The sequence below is a fragment of the Beta vulgaris genome, chromosome 5 (assembly GCF_026745355.1).
Source record: "Beta vulgaris subsp. vulgaris cultivar EL10 chromosome 5, EL10.2, whole genome shotgun sequence".
Lineage (NCBI taxonomy): Eukaryota > Viridiplantae > Streptophyta > Magnoliopsida > Caryophyllales > Amaranthaceae > Beta > Beta vulgaris.
The window spans coordinates 10,511,634-10,532,174 of record NC_079206.1 but is presented as its reverse complement, the minus strand read 5'-3'; the positions used below and the strand labels follow the sequence as shown (position 1 = coordinate 10,532,174).

The 20,541-nt window shown below is 36.0% G+C and overlaps 1 protein-coding gene across 7 annotated transcripts; it reads right to left on the bottom strand.

Moving 5' to 3' along the window:
- Positions 1-495: 495 nt before the first annotated feature.
- Positions 496-15,537, bottom strand: LOC104884140 (DNA mismatch repair protein MSH4). 7 transcript variants are annotated; one of them, XM_010668736.4, is made up of 24 exons: positions 15,381-15,537; positions 14,548-14,751; positions 14,405-14,440; positions 14,188-14,300; positions 12,684-12,729; positions 12,250-12,296; positions 12,070-12,177; positions 11,266-11,341; positions 9,715-9,787; positions 9,452-9,594; positions 9,284-9,369; positions 8,587-8,726; positions 8,352-8,491; positions 8,228-8,278; positions 5,887-5,950; positions 5,011-5,154; positions 4,856-4,923; positions 4,696-4,754; positions 4,047-4,203; positions 3,279-3,331; positions 3,108-3,206; positions 2,197-2,311; positions 1,991-2,113; positions 496-961 (listed from the first exon to the last, which is right to left on the bottom strand). In XM_010668736.4, exons 1-24 carry the CDS (start codon positions 15,441-15,443, stop codon positions 797-799), a joined length of 2,373 nt encoding a protein of 790 aa, XP_010667038.2. In that variant the 5' UTR covers positions 15,444-15,537; the 3' UTR covers positions 496-796. The 7 variants fall into 7 exon arrangements, 6 of the variants coding, with proteins under 6 accessions (XP_010667038.2, XP_048500898.1, XP_048500900.1 ...); XM_048644941.2 differs by having other exon boundaries at positions 3,108-3,203; XM_048644942.2 differs by lacking the exon at positions 496-961 and adding an exon at positions 1,007-1,349.
- Positions 15,538-20,541: the final 5,004 nt, after the last annotated feature.

Genomic DNA, 20,541 nt, shown 5'->3' with positions numbered 1-20,541 from the left:
AGTAAGGTTACTGGTTTAACAAGTTTTGCTTGATCCAAGTAGTTTGAACGAATTTCACTTATAAGTCCAACTACATTATGAATATATGATCATTTCATGGTGATAGAGACAAGACATTTATGTACCATTTCCATTTTGGCGCTCATCAGAAACCTTTTAAGTGTTTTATACTACTGACTACTGTGCGATACTTGCATTCGGAATTGCACACATTTAAGCAATTATACTTTATTCAACTGTGATCTATCAAAGATTGAAAGACTTACATGAAATCAAACTGAAACCAATTTGAACTTTGTTTGACTTCATGTTTCTCGATCATCCTCAATATGACAGTACCCACTGTCAAAAATATTGGTAAAAGGTTTCATTGCATTCAATTTTAATTGACTCTCTGTTTAGTTTCATCACCTATCCATGTTTTGATAGAGATTCCTTTTGCATAGGTTTGTCCATATTTTAAGAGGTTAAGTGCTCATCTTTTGGCATATGACATTGATGGGAATACTTGTGTTTATACAACGGGATCAAGAATTTACACAAGTATCTATCCATGTTCAATTTTGAAGACGGATCACGATGGGGATAGTTTGTAATCTCTTTAGCAACAATTGAATCTTACTCAAGGGAAGAATATTTTAGTTGATGATTTTGGCATGTAGACACTATGTCTAATAATTTCTCATTACATAGGTTATTTAAAAACTTTATCATTGTGTTATATCTCAATGCAAGTTATCTCAAAAACGATATAAGACGAGAAAGAGTTCAAGAAGCAACGCTCAATTCCCAAGCTCTACAATCTGCCATTGAGGTAGCTCTCTTTGAGAGTTTGAAGGGCTTCTCTTACCGAATCTTCATCATGATTGGAATACTTCAGGCATATCAGCCTTTGAGCCACACGGTAAACCATCTGAATGGGATAAGATTGTAGTTCATTCACCTCCATCTTCTTTGCTTCCTGTACACAATTAATACTGACATGTGACTACTCGTTCAGCTTAAGCTTTCCAACATATTCTCAGCTATGGCTACAATTGTTGAGTTCCAAGTTGGCCATAGACAAATGAAAAGAATACACACTTAAATATGGTGCATTGAGCAAGATGATGGAATACTTTATAAATACGTTTCATATCATTTGAATCTCCATCGGAGAAGGGGATACAACTTATCTTATAAAGTAGTATTAGAGTAATAAGTATGAACATGACTAGGATTGGAAGATTGGATGTTTCTCAGATAAGTTCATGAACCTCCTGGACTATGTTGTTCTACTGCACTAATGTGGGAGGTCACATATAAAGTGTCTTACACTGTCGGCATCATGATTTTTGAGATAAAGGTCCCTATATTTCACAAAGTACAAACTCAAGCATTTTTCTGTTAATTTTAATCTACAAACTGTTTGATCAAGAATTACGTAGACGGGATGAACAAGCAATTCTAGTCATCTTTTAGGATCACAGAAATAATGATTCCATCTGTCCCACATTGTCTGTTTGATTTGATTAGATTTCATATATAGGATTAATAATGTGCGAGAATTAACCATCAGGGTTAACTTAATGGTAATAAAGAAAAATGTTATGGTTTAGTACGCAACTAATTCTTGTCCCAGGCGATACACCCTAGATTATTTACCTACGTGCATTTGAAGACTTCAAAAATAGAAATAGTATCTTGTCTTTATATGATTTTTTCCCTCACAAACACCAACATGAGTATTGTGTTGTAGTTGGTTAGTGCACTAGCATATCAAATGAGAGGTCATGGGTTAGAGTCTTGAAACAAACATTTTTATTGCTTAATGTCTCATCTGATTGTGTGGGGGAGGGAAGAATACATGTGGCAGCATGACATTTGTTTGTCTTAGGTTTTAGATATATATATAGATTATTAACCAAAGTGAACCATAATCGGAAAAAAAATATGATATAGAGAAGAGGACCATCATTATGAGGCTTGGAGAGTATTCAACATGTATCACCTGTTCTATGATCCTTGAGGTGATGGCTGAGGCCGTCTCAATTACAGGGCTGGGAAGTCCAGCTACACCTGCAAGTAGAAGGCCATAATGGGGAATATGTCGAGTCCCATCCTTCAGCTGAAACTGGCAAGATAAATTAAGTATTTAGTCACAAGGGAAAAAAAAGATAAATAAACTGCCATTATTTAGAATTTATAGCTTGCTACCTTGAAGTCCAAGCGGTTGTTTCTTATGTCAACATGAAAATGTAGGACTTTCACGTTGGGGTAGAGGGTTGATAAGTCTGCCAGGTTCTCCATGTGAGTGGCAAAAATAGTATACCTAAGAATTGACAGGATAGCATATGTCAACTTTCGTGGGTAATGACGAGAGACACTGAGACACAGAAGTGTAAAAGAAAATATAGAAGCCAAAAGATTCTACCAGCGAGTTTGAATACAAGTATTATGATTTTATGATGTCCTAGTAAACTTTGTAAGCTTAGAAATGGCAGGCAAAGCGGCCCATATTTTATATTGAAGATACAGATGTTGAAAGTTTCATATGAGCTATGAATAGCAGTTGCAAAATTGAACAATAAACAGGACATTCGTCAAACCTATAATGAAGTCAGGCACATGTTTGAAGATATAATCATAGATGATTAGTGAAAATGGGTTAGCAGCAACAAGAACTAGATTTGGTTAAGTACTTGAGATATGGTAGTGTTTTGTAATAAGGCTGCATGGATGTATATATAATTTTAAATTCCTAAGGTTCAGATCATTAAGGAAAGACTAGCAAAGTGCCCCTCAATCCCTACCAGGAGCAGGCATGCACTTTAACCTCTTGGCAAGTGGCACTTTAGTCTAAAGACTTAAGATGCAATCATCCTTTTACTTCCGAGAGTGGGACTTTGTTGGGGGAAGGGTAGGAGGGTGCAGAGCATTTGTAGCATATTTGGATTTGCCAGTTTCCCTCAGGGAGCATGGCATAGCAAGCCCACAGTTTCCCTCAGGAAAGTTATCAGTCCTCATACATCGAGTCCGTGAGTTCTTCGCTTATTATGCCAGACAATGCTTTTACTTCTACAATAGCCTACAGAACAAGTAGATGCCAAAATAGTTCAGGTGCTCACGCTTTAAGAGATAACAGATGCTCGCAGCAGCTCCATGCAATTGCAAATCCATCAGAAGAAGAAGTGGCCCTCCCAAGTTCATCCATGACAATCAAACTTCTGCACATAACAGCATGGCAAATATCAAATGACAGCTATGAAACATCTGAAACAATCCAAACTCAAATGTACCTTTGAGAAACATTCTGCAATATGAATGCTGTCTCTTTCATTTCTGTCATGAACTGTAAAATGGAAAAGGATTTTGTAATCATTGTATTTCTTTAGAGGAATATGTTTAGTTAAAGTATACTAGAATTGATAATATGCCGCCTCCTACAATTCATATGCAATATAAAAAGATGGAAGAGCTCCACCTTACATCTGATAACTTACTGCCTCTACAATATTGGGGTCAAAGAGGACCTCCACTGGCTCTTCATTCAGAAGGTATAAAGCAGTCAGTCCTCCGGGAAAAAAGGGCCAGGCTTTCAGAAATCTCATCAAGATGGTTGAAGAAATACACACTAGAAAGTCAATGTTTGCACAAGTACTGTAGTAGACACTGAATATTTAGATGAGATAGGTCTTAAGTCTCAACTCTCGTTGGCAACTATTAGACAAAAATCATAATACTCCACTATTGTAGACAATGTCCTTATTCTTTGTTATACTATTTGTAGCTTCATAATGCTTGTCAAGTACAAGTTCGCATATATCCTACAGCCTACAGGCAATGAATGCTAGATTTGGTCTTATTCACACATCATAGATACTTGATGGCAATTAAGTCAAAAAATGAAATGGTTCTATAATTAGAATTTTCTTTTACTACAGCTGTACACCTCTGCTCTCTGGTAAATAGATGCAGCATAGGGAAGAAACTGATGTTTGCTTCTTATCAATGTTCTTCAGTCTTGGATAGCATAAAAATATCAACATGCTATGAAGAAGTCATACCGTACTAGAATTGGATTCAAGATTGTCTACAGCCCCCATTCGCGTAAATATGCGATCAACCACTCTTATGGTGGAGAAACGAGCTGGTATATAACAGCCTATCTGAGCAAGGATGACAATAAGACACACTTGTTGGAGGTAGGTGCTCTTCCCACTCCTGAAAAGGAAAATACCAACTTCTGCTTAATAAAATGTAATTTCAGACTGATTATCTTTGTACTATAAACATAAGAAGTATCTTCTACAGGGAGATCATTTGCCTGGATCAAGTCACATATCCATATGCGTGACTGTTTGGGGAAGGCCTCTAAGAGTCAAACTACAAGCGAAAAAGGAGTACAGAAAATAAATATGTTCGTTGAATGGGACATCGAGTCATTATCCACCACAAGTCCATAGGACTGCCTGGGAATCAGAACATCCGGGGCCACACGTGCTAATGTCTGGATCAATATTACACGATGGTTGATGGATTATCTATGCGGTTTTCGAACTCTCACAGTAATTATTGTCTTGAGCTTCTATTCATGTCCTAAAGGACTGGCATAGATGAATTATCGAGATTATGTTCATCAGGTTTACCATGCTGAAGAAGTACATTAATATAAAACACAATTCGGGAGAAAACATTCAAGGAAGTGTTTCTTACATGTTTGGACCCATAACAATAAGCATGTTTGAGGCTTCTGAAAGAAAGATATTGTTAGGCTGCCAAAAGAAGAAAAAACAGGAAATAGAAGTGTTATATTCTTCCTTATACAAGAAGATAATCAGGAAGAGATATCACAAGGAAAAGACATGCTTCATACAACAAAGTCATTGTGTATGCTCTCAAGGATAGGATGTCTTCCAGCATCAATCGCCAGTGGGCCACTATCTGCAAGATGATATGATAAAATCATTGTTGCTGGCGCTTGGAAGCTGAGTGGACAACCGTATACTGAGATCAACATAATGATTTTACCTGTGAATCCTGGTCGAATATATCGATCAACTGGCTTGGTTGATATCATGTGAGCAAATGAATTGACAATCATATCCAGAAGGCACAAGACCTCTGAGAGCAGAGTGAGCACAGATACATCTTCCCTGATGGAATCGTTGAGAGCTGTGATTCATATTACTACAATTAAGTTTTCACCTTAGTATATCTATCTCATATAAGAATTGTTCCTGTTTCGTTTTGTTGCTAGACATCATAAAGAGACACCATTACTATATTAAACCACATAAGTTGGATCCTGTTCTGAAATAGCTGGTCTTCCTTTATAAAGCGAAGTAGACTAGTAATTAGGGGTCATCATTTAGACACGACGACAGAGTGTAAAATTAGAAACACTATAAATCAAGTGGGAATAAGAGATTAAGAAAATTCCATGTCTTTCAAAATAATCTCATTTTTTTCTGGTGGATCAATTCCAAAAAGGAGAAAAGATTTCTAATAGTCTATTCAGTCAGGCAATCTCGAATACTTCTCGCTTGCTTATGAGTTTCAACTTTCAAGGACTAATTTAAGTTATGCAACACCAAAAGAGGCACACCAGAACTTATAAAATTTAACGGAACTGAATTCTGAGGGCTCCCACTTATAGAAGTTAATTCATTTCCAATTAGCATGCTTCTAGTTTCAACTTTCATTTAAAATCCTCTAAGGAACTATAAGTGCATATTTTACAGCAGAAAAATCATCAACTAGTTGGGCAACACCTGATAACAAAATAGAACTGTTCTTAGATGAGATGCAACCATATGTACCCTTAAGCAGAAGCAGAACAAAATGACCAAGTAATAAAAACAAATGTCTTTACTATATGTTACTTATCATTGGTTTTGATCCGACCTTCCAAACATAGTTCTGTTCTCACACAACACTCTGCAGCTGCAGACTTGTTCCTGACATTCAGCTGCAGAATTTATGTGAAACACATAAGACAAACATATCCAAGTAAAAAATGAAAAATTATTTTCAATGAATTTACAGATACAGGTGAAACCAGAATGTAAGGGTACAGATGAGGTATGCAGCTATACCCAGAGACGTACACCTGACTTTATAGTTCATACTACCCCCACGGTAACAATCACCAATACATAAGAGTTCATTTTCAGAGTAACCCCACCACGCTTCAGTTTCCTGCTTTAATGTCACACAAGTATCATATATAAGAAATTCCAGTAGGTCACTACCCACGATATACTTATTCCATGATGAGTCCAGGGTAGAAAATTGTTTGACAGCCATGAAAGAGGAAATACAGTGTCATGAGGTTGACAACATGCCACGCTAATGTTAATAAAGACCAACCACTGAAATTCAGAAGGTGAAATTTTTACAGGATTGTGGGAACAGCACAAATATGTTGACAGGACAAATTTTTTATCTACACGTTCAGGACAATCTGTTCGCGTTGAAAGATTAAGGTTCCTATTTCCTAAAGCTGTTGAGAGACCTCTGAGAGATTTTCAAACAATCCTGATTCCTACCTTTTCTTTTTAGATACTAAAAGCTGACAGGAGGAGAAGACATCATAAAATTAAAAAGTTGTTGGGAAAGTACAAAAATTCACCTAAGTATTAAATTAAGGTTAAAACTCTCCGAAGACAGAAAACTTGCGTCCCAAAACCTTCAAGGACTGCCACTACACAAATCTTGCTCGAGGCAAAGCATATCAAACTACTATATTGCACAAAAAAAGTAAAGAGCTAACAAACTCAAGGGAACTGACCAACTCCCAGTAATAATAACAAAGGGAGTGGCAACTGGCAATTGACAAAGCTTCCAGAACCAGGGGCCTAACTTTGACAAAATTGAAATCTATGTTAGCCTTCAGCCTAGAAACTTGGTGGTACTTTGGAAACGGTAGAGATCAGCCTTAGTGTAGCCACTTTGACACATTGCAAAAAGGGGATAGTAAAAGATTAAAACAATTGATCTGAAACTATTGGACAAAGAAACAGATGGTCCACCTAGACTATTGATTCCTCCATTAATTTCTTAAGACTACTGATTACAATACTGGTAGTATTCAAAAGCTACAGATTCTTCCACTTGTACCGAAATATATTACTGATGGTGACTCACTAGTAATGTTTCTAGGAATCAGTCATCATATGTAGCGAATTTTCTTCAGTTTGATTTATTTGAAGAACAAAAAACTCCCAAGTACCATAATATTGAATTATTCATCTGTGCTTGTCGACCAATGTCAATAGAAGAGTCAAAAAGAAATGTTAATATAAGTGTTATAAGAAGATTAAGTAGTTAATGGAGGGGTAGAGAGGAAGAAAGTAAAAACAAGAAGAAATTAGGGAACTGTATCCAGAGAAAATTAACCCTATACTGTATCTAGGATCCCTCAAATTCACAGGAGTAATATGTGATGTATTTTTTTCTGTCCGGGATACAGTTGAAACATCCTCTGTCCTAACAGAAACGGAACTGCACGGATCTGACCTCTACATCCCACCTTAAGTAGGAGCAACATTAGAAGCGCTGGCTTAATGAACAAAAGTTAATAATAATGTTTGATGCGTCTTAGAGACATGGGTTGTCGAGATAGTAGTACATGTAAGAAGTGGAGGAGTAGCAGTTTAAATGAACGGTAAAAACAATACAAATTTGAAGAAGTCTTCTATTTCCATCTTTAAACATATTAAACACCTGACAGATTGAGAACAACTGTCAGAATTCTCCACTAGGCACAGCCAAGTTTAGGGAGGTTTACTTCAGCAGGCCCATGCCGAAGGTATATTTATGAAGTTTGAGACAACATTATAAACTATAACAAGCTTTCATATATGGTTACATCACTATCTATATAACCATTTAAAACACATGAAGTACTATTAAACACCTAGGTTTTGTTGAGTTCAACTTATTTTGACTTATATCAGAAGATGTAAGTTTCGGTATAACATAAGTTAAGATACCTAAAAATTTCTAATAAGTTCCAATAAGTTTAGGTAAGTTCTAACCCCTCACAAAAGAAGCTTCAATAAGTTCCAATAAGTTAAGATAAATTTAAATAAGCTTTAATAAGTTCAGATAAGTTCCAATAGGTTCTGATAAGTCAATACAAGTTGAATAGAACACATCCCTACTCACATCTTAGTCCAACGAGAGTGTGCATGCTCAAACAAATGGACTTAAAAGGAAAGTTCCTCAACAAGGTGGTACTCACAGATGCAAGTTCCAAGGTAGAGCAGTGTATATTGTTTCCATGTTTCACAACCTGCTTCTAAAAGTCAGAAAAGATAGCCGTGTACAAACACAATTTATAGTACTCAGGAGCTTCCATGCAGAACCTGAATAAACTTGCTGGGAAGCATTCCTTGAACATCTTTCTGAGGGATGCTGAAGTAAAACCCTTGTCTGTTGTTGAAAGGAAGTTTTAAGTTTGGCAGTTTGAAATCTTCACGATACTTGTTTGTGAGCTTATGTATTGCTATCAGGCATTAACAAATTCAATTGGTCAACACGAGGAATAAATTCCTTAAGTCATATACATAAGAATTTCCAGTCATATGAGGCATGTAATACCTTCACTAGTATCACAAAATGTCCTTCTCGCAACATCAAGCAACCCATCAATTCCAGCCTTCACCGCAAAACATTGCTGTGTTCGAGCAATAAAAGGAACCCTTGCATGAGTCACATCCTCATCTATGACTTCACCAATTCTGAAATACAGTTTAATTTTATTAGGAAATAGATTTACCCAAATTAAATCATGGGTTTTCTCTTGTATAGAAGTATTAAATTGCAGAGCCTTCTTATACGTCACACATATGACCTGAAAACGCATATTAGCTTGTGAGACATTAATTTTGTTTGTGTTCATCTATCTGACTATCTAAAACATGGCCAATTTAAGGCAATACACAGTCTAATAAAAGATAAAACACAAAGACTGGCTTCCTCTAGATTCACATGTCTCCAAGTTCAATGGAAAAAGATTGACACAATTGTTCTAGACTTCTAGTGCCATAAACAAGAATAAAAAATAGAGTAAAAAATGTTGCTTATCAGAAAGCATCCTGTGAAGATAGCACGTCAGTCTTCATACAAGTGAACAGTGACATACTTAGCACCCATTCTGGTCTAATTTGTCAATGGCAAGGTGCATACTTTCCAGCGTACTGCCATGTATAGATCATACATTTGACTCAGAGTTTGTAGATCATTGAGAAGCAACCCATGAAGAACTTTCATTTAGCAGAAAAGAATTTAATATTACCTTTCTCTGATGCGTGCATATTTTTCATTCTCGCATATAGACTTGTAGATGTTTCCAAGAAGAAAACTTTTTGCATCTTTTAGCACCTGAAGCAGTAAATTCAAATAAGCAGTTGTGCTGTGCTGAATGGTCTGGAAGTACACAAGTTAAATTAACAGCACAATTTGCCTTAGAGAGTAAGGGCAAGGCATCCAAAGCAGTTTTGAGAAGTATAATGCTTGATATTATTATTTGGCTCTTCTTGGCAGTGTCACCAGCCAAGACCTTGCTCGTGACCTTAGGCTTGAAGCAAAAATGACATAGGACTCTATCTGAAATATAGACATCAAAACGACTCAATAATTTTAGCATTTGCAATAGTGATGATAAGAAGAACAAACAAATGTATGTGAAAACCTTTTGTTTTATCTCCCTGCTCTTTTAAACCTTACCAGTTTCTTTTGGAAATTTGCGGAGAACCTGAGATAATCCAAAGAATAGCTGCTCATTGCTCATTAATTCATCCTAGATGTAAATCAGGAAAAAGAACTTTTTACGTCAACATTGGGGTTCAGGAAACTCAGTCCACAAACATAAAAAGTTGAAAGAAACTGCCGAGAGATACATCTGATGAACTTGTTTGAATACAAAGCAAAACATGCAAACTGGTATGCAGGTTCAGATAAGAAAATTGATGGATGTTACAGTAGATCAGCTCTATGCCATAGAATTATACTAGAAATGTCAGGGTCTTGGGGTGATTGTTACTTGTTAGATACTCAACCTGTGGGTTGGGGTGGGTTGTTCTCGAAAACTAATTTAGGCAGCACTAGAAAATATTGAGGAAAATTTGTAGACAAAATTAAGATATTTGAAAAACACAAGCAACAAAAAAACAACCTTCTTCTCAAAGGTTAACATTTGAAATAAAAAAAAGTGAAAAAAATTTAGCAGAGTAGCTTTTGAACGTCGGTACAAAACCTCAATTTTCTATGAAAGTATGCACAACTTTGACATTCCGTTCATTATAAAAAGTGATATAAGGATTGGGGACAGCAATAAAGACATATGATCATAGGTAGCTAATACACAGGAAATTGACCTTTAGAGAGCCGCTGCAACAAGCCAAGAGAGGCTCAGATAGGTTCCTAAAGGTGTCCTGGTGGTCCCAACTGGATCTCTGGCAGCTTTTAGGCGGATAAAGCTTCATCCTTCATCCATTTTGTTTGATAAGGTGGGTGGCACGACCTAGGTCAGTGTCCCATGTGGGGGTAGCATGGAGATCTTTGCCCATAATCGAATGCTGGTAAGCGATGCACCAGGCCATGTAAGAAGGTAGGTGATCCAATGGGGTTTCTGGTTTGCAGCAGGAGGCCCAACTCTCCGTGCTCATTTTGGGCAAGTAATATATCCATGGGGAACGAAAGAAGTCTACTTCCAGATAATTCTGGTTTCTTTGTAGAGAAGTTATGGACAGAAGAGTGAGAGGGTGTGAAATTTGAGCTCAGTTTTGGTTTAACTAAAATCTTCTCATTCTAATTAAATATTGACGTGTAATATGTCATATAAAAGATCATTTTAGGGGATTTCAGAACATGCAAGTCTTAAATAGAATTAGGAACGTTTAAGATTGAGAATTTATGATCAGCAAAGGAATAGATTATCTAGAGCTTTTAGAAGCAGATACACTTCTTTGACAAGGATCAAAGATTTTCTTGTCAAGTAGCATTACTAGAACGATTAAACAGAGAGACAAGTTGGAGGCATCTATAAATATGCGTCTAAAAGGATTTATTTTCCTAAGTTTGTATATGTGACAATGAAAAAGATGCCATGATACAAGTCAAAAAAAATTAATGCTGCACTAATCTGCTCTTGTATAGAAATTTGAAATATCAAATTGATATGTCATAACTCAGTAAAGATACAATAACAAAGATGAAAAAGAAAAAAATAATGATCATTATTGTGGTTTAAGTTCCAAATAAAAGCATAACACTAACCAGGCAATCTAAGCGAGCATTTATAGTTTCTATGTCTTTGAGTGGTTGCAGAAGATTAGCACGGAGTAGTCTAGTTCTGTACAAAAAGGAATTACATACAATAAATTTATAGATAGCTAATAAAGAGGAAAACAGTTTGCGTCCATACTCTAGTTACATATATACTATATATCATGAAATTGGAGAAGAATTTTGTAAGTTCTATCTTTATTTGACAGACTAAGAATTTGAGCTTTGTAGATGCAAGAAAAAACAAACATTAATCTGTTGACGTCCTTTTCAGCTAGTGGATTGCCTGTTATTTCTGACTAGCATAAGATTAAGATAGAATCCCTGATCCCAGAACCTCTATAATAACTTGATAATAAAAAGTTTCTTTTTGGAGAACTCAATCATTAACTAATTGAGATGCAGATGGGTAATTAGTAATTACAACATAAAAAAAGTTCTTACAGAATATAAGAACTCTCTCATGGACTACACCAATGCTAGCCTTTCATAATACAGGGTAATAATTTTTCTCAGATCCATGCTTCATGAATGTTATAGATAAATCCTTGAGTGTCTTTGAAAACAGTGTTGCTAATATTGACGGACTTGTAGCCAGTAAATTAATCAAAAGTAGCACCTGTGTGGTTCATTATGTCTATTCCCCTCTATGCTCATCTCCAAAACATCAGCATACAATTAACAGGAACGCCTCATATTTGCACTAGTAAAAGGGCCTAGGGGAAAACAAGAAAAAGATGTTGATACTGTTGATTAAACACACTGCAAGGACAAACAAAAATATATATAACATACCCCCCTGTGGTTCTTGTTGTCTTGAGCATATGGAAGAGACTCTTCTTCTTGTTGCTTGTCCCCCAAACATTGGAATGCAATGACTCAATGAGTTCCAAGTTTTGTACACTGTTATCAGATGATAAAAAAATACATTAGGTCTACAAGGAATGAGTCTCTACTAGATATTCAAGAAATTACCTTGTAGCATCGATACTCATGTGATCAAATGACCCATTAAAAGTGACCTGAAAAGTCAGAAAGATGCAAAATTGAGATTTTTGCCACCTATGAGGAAATTGAACCCTGAGCATACTGTGCAATAATAGCAAAGAGCATTCTGAGTGACAATTTTGCATCTTACTCACGAACTAGATTTGCACGAGACATCTAGAAGTACGAGTTGTGTATCAAATTAATCATATGAATGGAGCCTATCTTGACTTCTGAAGTAATTTACCTTTTGATGACCAAAGGAGAAAGAGACTTAGAAAAATGTGGAAAAATGAACTTTTAAAAGAAAGCTAGGTGAAGTGTTCGAGTAGAGATTAAAGAAAATCATTTGCATAGAAGAACATGCAAATCAGATGCCCGCAACACAAAGAAAGTGATGGAGAGAGAGAAAGAAGGCATACCAATAATGAATGATTAGTAATAATGACCCCTTTTTCTGCTTCTGTCCTGCGTATCATCAAAATGAAGCCTTCACAAGCCTAGAAAAGCAAGCCCTTTCTAGGATCATAACGCGTTGACTCGCAGAATCGTATAAACAAATGAGCAATCAGTTGTACACATTTCAAATCAACAAGACAACAAGACTTTAAGGCCATCTTAGCCATCAAGACACTGCAAAGCTTAATGATCTACTATCCCGGTCCCAGCTCATCAAAGTATTACAGTTTCATCATTTTACTTCAACTTTAATTGAAACATATCATAACCAGTATTCTATATATATACAATGGTTTCATAATCGCACCAAAAAAGGTGAAATTAGCTATGTAGAGAAACTTCTACAAGATCAGTAGTGAGAAAATATGTATTTGGATTTAAAAGATCACAATGTTGTCCATGGAGGCACTTGGAGGTGAAATAGGATGGAAAATTTGTTTCTTTCAGTAAAGGTATAAGGTTTAGAATAAATCATAATGCTCAGTGGCCCAGTGAAATCAAGATCACAGGACAAAACTGTAACATCAATAACTCCTATAGTAAATCACATTTGACTAAGTTTAGTAACTCCTATAGTAAATCACTTTGAAGGGTCTCCAATCCAGAAACAGCCTAGGCAGTAGTTGCTTACACATAAAGACCTATTAAAAGGGAGCAAAACAACTTTTTATTGTTAATTTGTCAATGAAGGAGCACCTGCTTGATGAAATCAGATGCCAAGCAACTGTCATGGAGCTTTTGTGATTTGATGCTATCCTTAAAACTTCATCATCAAAGAACCAAAGGTCTCATTCATAATGGACAGCAGTAGATTTCTAGACCTCCTTATTGTGACGCACCAAGAACGGCCACCTGTCAAGTACACTTATTCTAGGCGTAACAAGAAAGGGAATATAATAGAGAGAAAAGAATAGTTGTAACATAATTCTTTGAGTGGCCAGCTGATGTCAGAGTTGGTTACATGAGTGTGAGTGGGTAGTAAGAATAAATAGGGGGAAGATGGTAAGAGAGAGGTATTGAGAAATTGGAGAAAGTTTATCGTCATTGGGAGAGTTCTGGGTCTCTCGAATACTCAGTTGTACTTATTTTGCTTATCAATCAAACACCCATTCTTCTGCCTTGTTTCTGCTTAAGTGCTATTCCATTGTTGTGAGCTTGTACTGCAGGGTAGCAGGTGCATCACACTTACCCAATAGAATAATCTAAATCCATGAATATTATGCATCCCATATAAATTCTATAAGTTGTATTTTCTTTCCGCAATTTCTTTATCATAATGAATGTGAATTCATTGCGTAAGAAAATTAGAGTGCATCAAGTTTACATCAATCCCAAGAAAATGAGGTAAAATGAAACAAAACAGAGACAGTATTGTTTGTAGTAGTACTTTGGAGTTCTGGTTATATTGGACAGCAAAAAAAGCAATATAATCTTTTAATAAACAAAATGAGGAGAATGTGAAAGTACCACTTAATAGTAGCAGCAGCTGCAGCCAAACAGAGATAGTATTGTTTGTAGTAACTATCAAGACCAAGGGCTGAGGGCTCCTTTGCTGCCAAGTTCTTCACCAACACAGCTCCCTGGACCATAAAGGTGTTATTCAGAAGAAGATAGACAGCACAAAAGACATCAGAATCAATTATGTCACTATCTCAATTGAAATTTTGAGGTAAGATTGCTCGACCTTGGTGTCATCAAAGCAGCCACGGGCCATTATTACCTGCAAAAATGCACTTATTGTTTCTTAAGATGCTACATCACAATAATAAAAACACAGATATTGTGCAGTAAATATCGGAAACATGGCATTGCTAAAGACGCTGTGACCTTCTTGCTTGCAGAGTAATATCTGTCTACCAATACCGACACTCCAACCATACTATCAGGAGCCAGCTTGCTAGGAGGAACAATGATTGACATTGGATCGTAAAATTGCAACAAAGTCTTGGTATTCTGGTAAGAACTACTAGTTTCAATGTACTGAGAAAGGTGAAGTGAAGCGGATCGCAAGTCCAAAGCCGCTACTCCAACCTGATCAAACATATGGTACCACACTTTTCACAATATACTTATCAATTTCAGCAGTCTGATAGATCAAACTAATCGCCAATGAATTTCTATCCAATTCCTATCGCAAACAGCTGAACTACATCCATAAGTGGTATCCTTACTTCTATCACCAGTAAATAAGTCTACTATAATCATTAATTGCTCTTACACTTAATTATCAAGTTAAATTCACTAATTATGGCTTGTTTTTCTTCTTTTCACATTAATTAGGCATTACAGAAAAATATTTGGATCTTATGAAATCATACAAAGTTGAAAGTGCTTAAATGAGTGAGAAGCATCGTGCGCATCGAAGTTCGCATCCATCATCACGATGCTAACTCTAGTCTCTAGGAGTAAATTCTAACAATTGCAGTCGCATGCATCCATTTCACAGTTAAAATTTTAGATATATTTCGATTGAAGCTTTCTTGAAAGTTGAAACAGCGATCAAACATATGTAGATAGTGTGATCTTCAAAGAGTTCAAAATTGATTCTTATCAAAACCTAAAATCTCATAATCTACAACAGAAAAAATAGTGAATTGCAGGTGATTGAAGTAGAAATTTGTTGAAGATTTCGTCAAAATTGCAGAGAGAATGAGAGATACCTCTTTAGCTCTGTTCTCAATAATGCCGATGACGAAGCTTGATTTCTCTCCATCGTCTTCCATTGTCACAACTTCACAAGTGTGAACTCTTTTGCTTCAAAACTCAGTTATACTTTCATTTTTTCAAATGCGCGCGAGGCGTTGCTCCTATATACTCATGCGGTGTAACGGTGACACGGTGCAAGGAAAAAAAAAACATAAAATCTAACAATGTGTTTGGTATGCTTTTATTTTATTTTATCTCTATTATATAAGTGAAGGGAGGAGGTGTAGTGTCCTCTTTTGAAGTGACTAAAATACCCTTAATGATCTAATTAATGGAATGAAAAAATTACAAAAGCAAATCATTTAAAAATTCTCATTCCAACTTGCCATTTAAAACAAGTTTAAAATGGTATATGCATCAAATACTTCAATAAAAAATTAAATGGACAAAATATTTATACCTTATAAAAAAAGATGGCACACATAACGTGCACATGAAAAGTCTGAACATTCACTACCTTTGATACTTGTTAATTCAGTTAAACCAATTCATTATTTTTGTTCTGTCTGTTCAATATTCATTCACAAAAAATTAATGTTAACAATCACTCACAACCTTTTTATTTTTTTACATTAGCGAATTAATATATCTAAATTCATCTAACTGTTGAATTTTTCACATTTAAGTTTAATCATAAATAAAGTAAGAATGAAGTATCTAATAGAATAACAAATTTTGAAATTAACGCACGCATCGCGTACATATGAAGGCTAGTTTTTAAGTAAGGGAAGGGAAGATACAACTTTATTATACACCCGGTGTATCATGAGCAATGAGTATGGTACATCTAAGATTTTTTTTTTTTTGCTCATTATTTATTTGAAACCTCCAAATAAGCAAAATTCACACAATAAGAAGAGTTTCAAAAGAGCAAATGAGCAAAAAAAAAAAAAAAGTCTTGGGTGTACCATGCACATGGTACACCCGGACAATGAATGCTCTCGAAGGGAAGTGATGGGGAGAGATGGGAAAAGGGAAAAAAAAAACTAATTAAGGTTATTTCTCGCAAAGCAAAAGATTGAGGTGTTAAGTTTGCAGAAATTTGTAAAAGGTTTTCTAACAAATCATCCTATTTTTTTTTCATGTTAGAAGTATAACAAATTTAGCTTTTTCTTTCGTATTCCTTGTTTTTTTTGTCTTTTCCCCTTGCAATCTTGACACTATTTATATTTAGAGAGAATCTTCTCAATTTTCTTTTAATTTTATAAGAAAAAATATAGTCATGTGGTGTCTTATTTGATTAATCTCAATTAGTATATTATTAATATTCAATCGTTATAATTTTTACTAATATATAATGAAAGATATTTAAGTTCAAAGAAGTGCATTGGGAATGCGTATAGGAAAGTGAGAATGATAAAAAAATAAAAAAAAAGGAAGATTAAACCTTAAACGACACTATTTTCGAAAATTAGTGATGGAAGAATTTTTGAAAATAGAAATGTATTTGATAATATCATTTAGAGCATTTTACTCCCTCTGTTTTTTTTTATCTTTCTCACTTAGAATCTTGACACTATTCATGCATAGAGAGAATCTTCTCAAATGTTCTCAATTTATAAGAAAAAACATAGTCATGTGGGGTCTTGTTTGATTCGTCTCAATTAGTACTTTATTAATATTCAATCGTTATAATTTTTACTAATATATAATGAAAGATATTTAAGTTTTAAAACGTGCATTGGCAAACGTGCAAAGTCAAAGTAGGAATGATAAAAAAAAACAGAGGGAGTACTAAATAAATTTTTTAATGATTCATAGCATTTTTCTCATAAGTGGGAAGAGATAGAAACACAACGAACTTTATTCTTTTGTTTGGATAAATTAAGATGTTTCACCATAACGACTAACAATTCTTCATGTGATTGTTCACAAACAGTAATGTAGGATCAAATCTTAGTAAGTTTTTTCTTTCTTACTTATGATGGAAAGCCTTTTTCAGATATTCTATATTAATTTCAATGTGAAACCATTTAAAATTAAATTTGTGGCCCTCCACTTTATTTTGGTGGTCCTTTGATATGGGTCACAACTCACAATTAAAATTATTTTTGTAAGAAATTTTAGGATATGGTAGCACTATTGTAACAAAAAAAACTTATAATACAATAAAGAGAGGAAAGATTACTAACTTTTTGAAGATCCAAATTCAAGTTGACTATACACTTTCTCTGGATTCAACTTTTCTACCACGTGAGATGGTCATATTGATAACGTCGCCCACAAATACTAATACTTCCTCCGTTTTGTTTTAAATGAAACGTTTGCTTTTTCGACGCAATCCAACGTGTTTCTTTAATTATTAATATCTTTAGTTGTGCGTGTTAAATTCACCAACTTTCTCTCTCTCTCTCTCTCCTAGCTTCTAGATGGAGATTTCATGGTCAATATTTTACAACTAGAGAAATAACACTTGAGCAATATTTCTACCGTCCTATCACCCCCACTCTAAGAGCTAGAAGATGAAAATGTTGACTAGCATTTATTACACATGTGAAAACTACTATATGCATAGTAAGTTTTGCTAGTATAAATAGGGAGATGTGTGTGCATTGTTTTTCGTATCCAACAACATTTGAGTGTTGTGATCAATATTGTAAGTACTACCATTTGTAGTACGTAAGAGTGAGGAGTTAAAAATAACTTGAGTGTTTAAGTTATAATGTCAAGTTATTAGTATGTTAAGGGTGTAAGCTATTTTATTTTATCTCTCATATGTTAATCTTTCCACATAAATTACCCCAAAATATCTTACAATTGGTATCAGAGCCATTCGTTCCGCTAAATTTTTCGGGACCATTTTTTGGCAAATATCGGTCAGGGACCGGTATTATCGCAACGGTATAGTCAAAAATATTTTTTATCTAAACGGTCGGGGACCGTATATTGCGAGGTGATTTTCCATTAGTGCACAGTTCGGAACTGTGAAGCTTGTTGGTCAGGGACCAAGCTTACTTGTGTATTGCCGGGCAAAACCAAGTCACAAATGGCGGTTATTGCTAGTTCATCTAGTAATATTGAGAAACTCAACAATGGAAATTACAGTACGTGGAGTACACGTATGCAATTCTATTTGTTAGGACAAGATCTTTGGGGTATAGTCGGTGGTAGTGAAGTTACAATACCAACAGATCCAGAAGAGTTAAAGAAGTGGAAGATTAGGGTCGGAAGAGCCATGTACGTGCTAGCAACAACCGTCGAGGACGAGTTGTTATACCGCATCAAGGATGCGAAGACACCCAAGGAGGCGTGGGACACCCTTGCAGCTTTGTTCTCTAAAAAGAATGATGCTCAACTTTAGCTTCTCGAGAATGAGTTGTTGTGCAGAACAACATGACAGTGAACCAGTATTTCACCAAAGTTAAAACTTTGTGTGAGCAAATCACAAAGTTAAATCCTGAAAATCCCATCACAGAGACGAGGATGCGCAGGATTATTGTCCGTGGCTTAAAGCCTGGATATAGTAGTCTTGTTACGACGATCCGAGGTTGGGCTACACAACCATCTCTAATTGAGTTTGAGAATGTGCTAGCCAACCAGGAGGCTTTAGAAAATCAGATGTCTGGAGTTTTCATCAAGGACGAAGAGAAAGCTCTTTTCGGCAACAAGAAGTCAAAAAAGGAAGGGGATAAGACAGGCGAATCAAATAATCAACCTGGCAAGTCAAACAGACAGTCAGGGGGATTCAGAATAGGACAACGTAGAGGAGGCTTCCATTGAGGGGGAGCTCGACAAGATCGACAACAAGATGAAAATGGAGGGAAAAATCAAACACGGCGAGATGTCGTGTGTTATAACTGCAAGAAGAAGGGACGCTATGCTCGAGACTGTTGGTCCAAACCAGCATAAGGGAATGCTGCAACGTCGATGGAGCATGAAAACCGAAGTGATGTCAAGTGGGATGCACAAGCATCCTACACAGTTGAAGATGAACAAATCTTCGACATGGAGGTAGTGTCACCCAGCAGCACGGAGCCAGAGGAAGCTGCACTTGTCGTAGTCAACGACAAGATGATCAATTACAAAGATGATTGGTTCATCGATTCTGGTTGCTCCAATCACATGACTGGAGACAAAGAGAAATTTCTGAGCATGTTTGAGTACAAGCGTGGTCAAGTTGTGATAACAACAAACAACTCAGAATTGCCAATAACCCATATTGGCAAGGCAGTGGTCATTCTACGATTCAGCAACAAGCAAGTTCAGCTAGATAATGTCTACCATGTTCCTGGTATGACAAAGAATCTGTTGTCAGTTTCACAACTGACGACATCCGGAAACCGTGTTGTTTTCGGTCCTCGTAACGTGAAGGTGTACAAGACGATGAAAGGAAATTCTTCTCCTATCTTAGAGGGACGACGTCTTGAATCAGTCTACGTGATGTCTGCTCAAACGGCATATGTAGACAGGGCGAGGAAAAATGAGACAGCTGATTTATGGCATGCACGCTTGGGTCACGTGAGCTACAACAAGCTCAAGGTGATGATGAAGAAGTCGATGCTCAAGGGTCTTCCTCAACTAGATGTCAAGGAAATATAGTTTGCGCTGGATGTCAGTTTGGTAAAGCACATCAACTTCCATATGAAGATTCAAAGTTCAAATCGAAGGAACCTTTGGAGTTGATTCACTCAGATGTATTTGGTCCAGTAAAGCAACATTCAGTAAATGGTTTATGCTACATGATCACTTTCATTGACGATTTTTCAAGATATGTCTGGGTTGATTTCATGAAAGAGAAATCTGAAGCATTTGGCAAGTTCAAATTATTTAAGGAAACAGTTGAAAAAGAAGTTGGCGGTAAAATTCAGAGTCTACGTACAAACAACGGAGGAGAGTATACATCCAGATAATTCTCCCAATACTTGCAAGATTGCAAGATCTGACGCCAACTCACTTGTCCAAATACTCCACACAAAAGGAGTAGCTGAAAGAAAGAATCGACATCTTGCAGAGACATGGAAGCATGTTACATGCCAAGAACGTGCCACACGTTTTTGGGTTGAGTGTATGAGGACAGCGACACATGTGAAAAATTGATTACCTCAGGCGAGACTAGATTTTGTCTCACCTTTTGAGAAGCTAAGAAAGATGAAGCTAGTAGTGAGCCATTTCCGA

Bases quoted from the DNA above. Each gene is read 5' to 3' on its own strand.
- LOC104884140 (XM_010668736.4), bottom strand. From the start codon at position 15,443: ATGGAAGACGATGGAGAGAAATCAAGCTTCGTCATCGGCATTATTGAG. The intron at 14,301-14,404 runs GTCGAGCAATCT...TTTATGGTCCAG, and splicing joins GCTGCTTTGATGACACCAAG to GGAGCTGTGTTGGTGAAGAA. The intron at 12,297-12,683 runs GTATGCCTTCTT...CTGACTTTTCAG, and splicing joins TTACTAATCATTCATTATTG to GTCACTTTTAATGGGTCATT.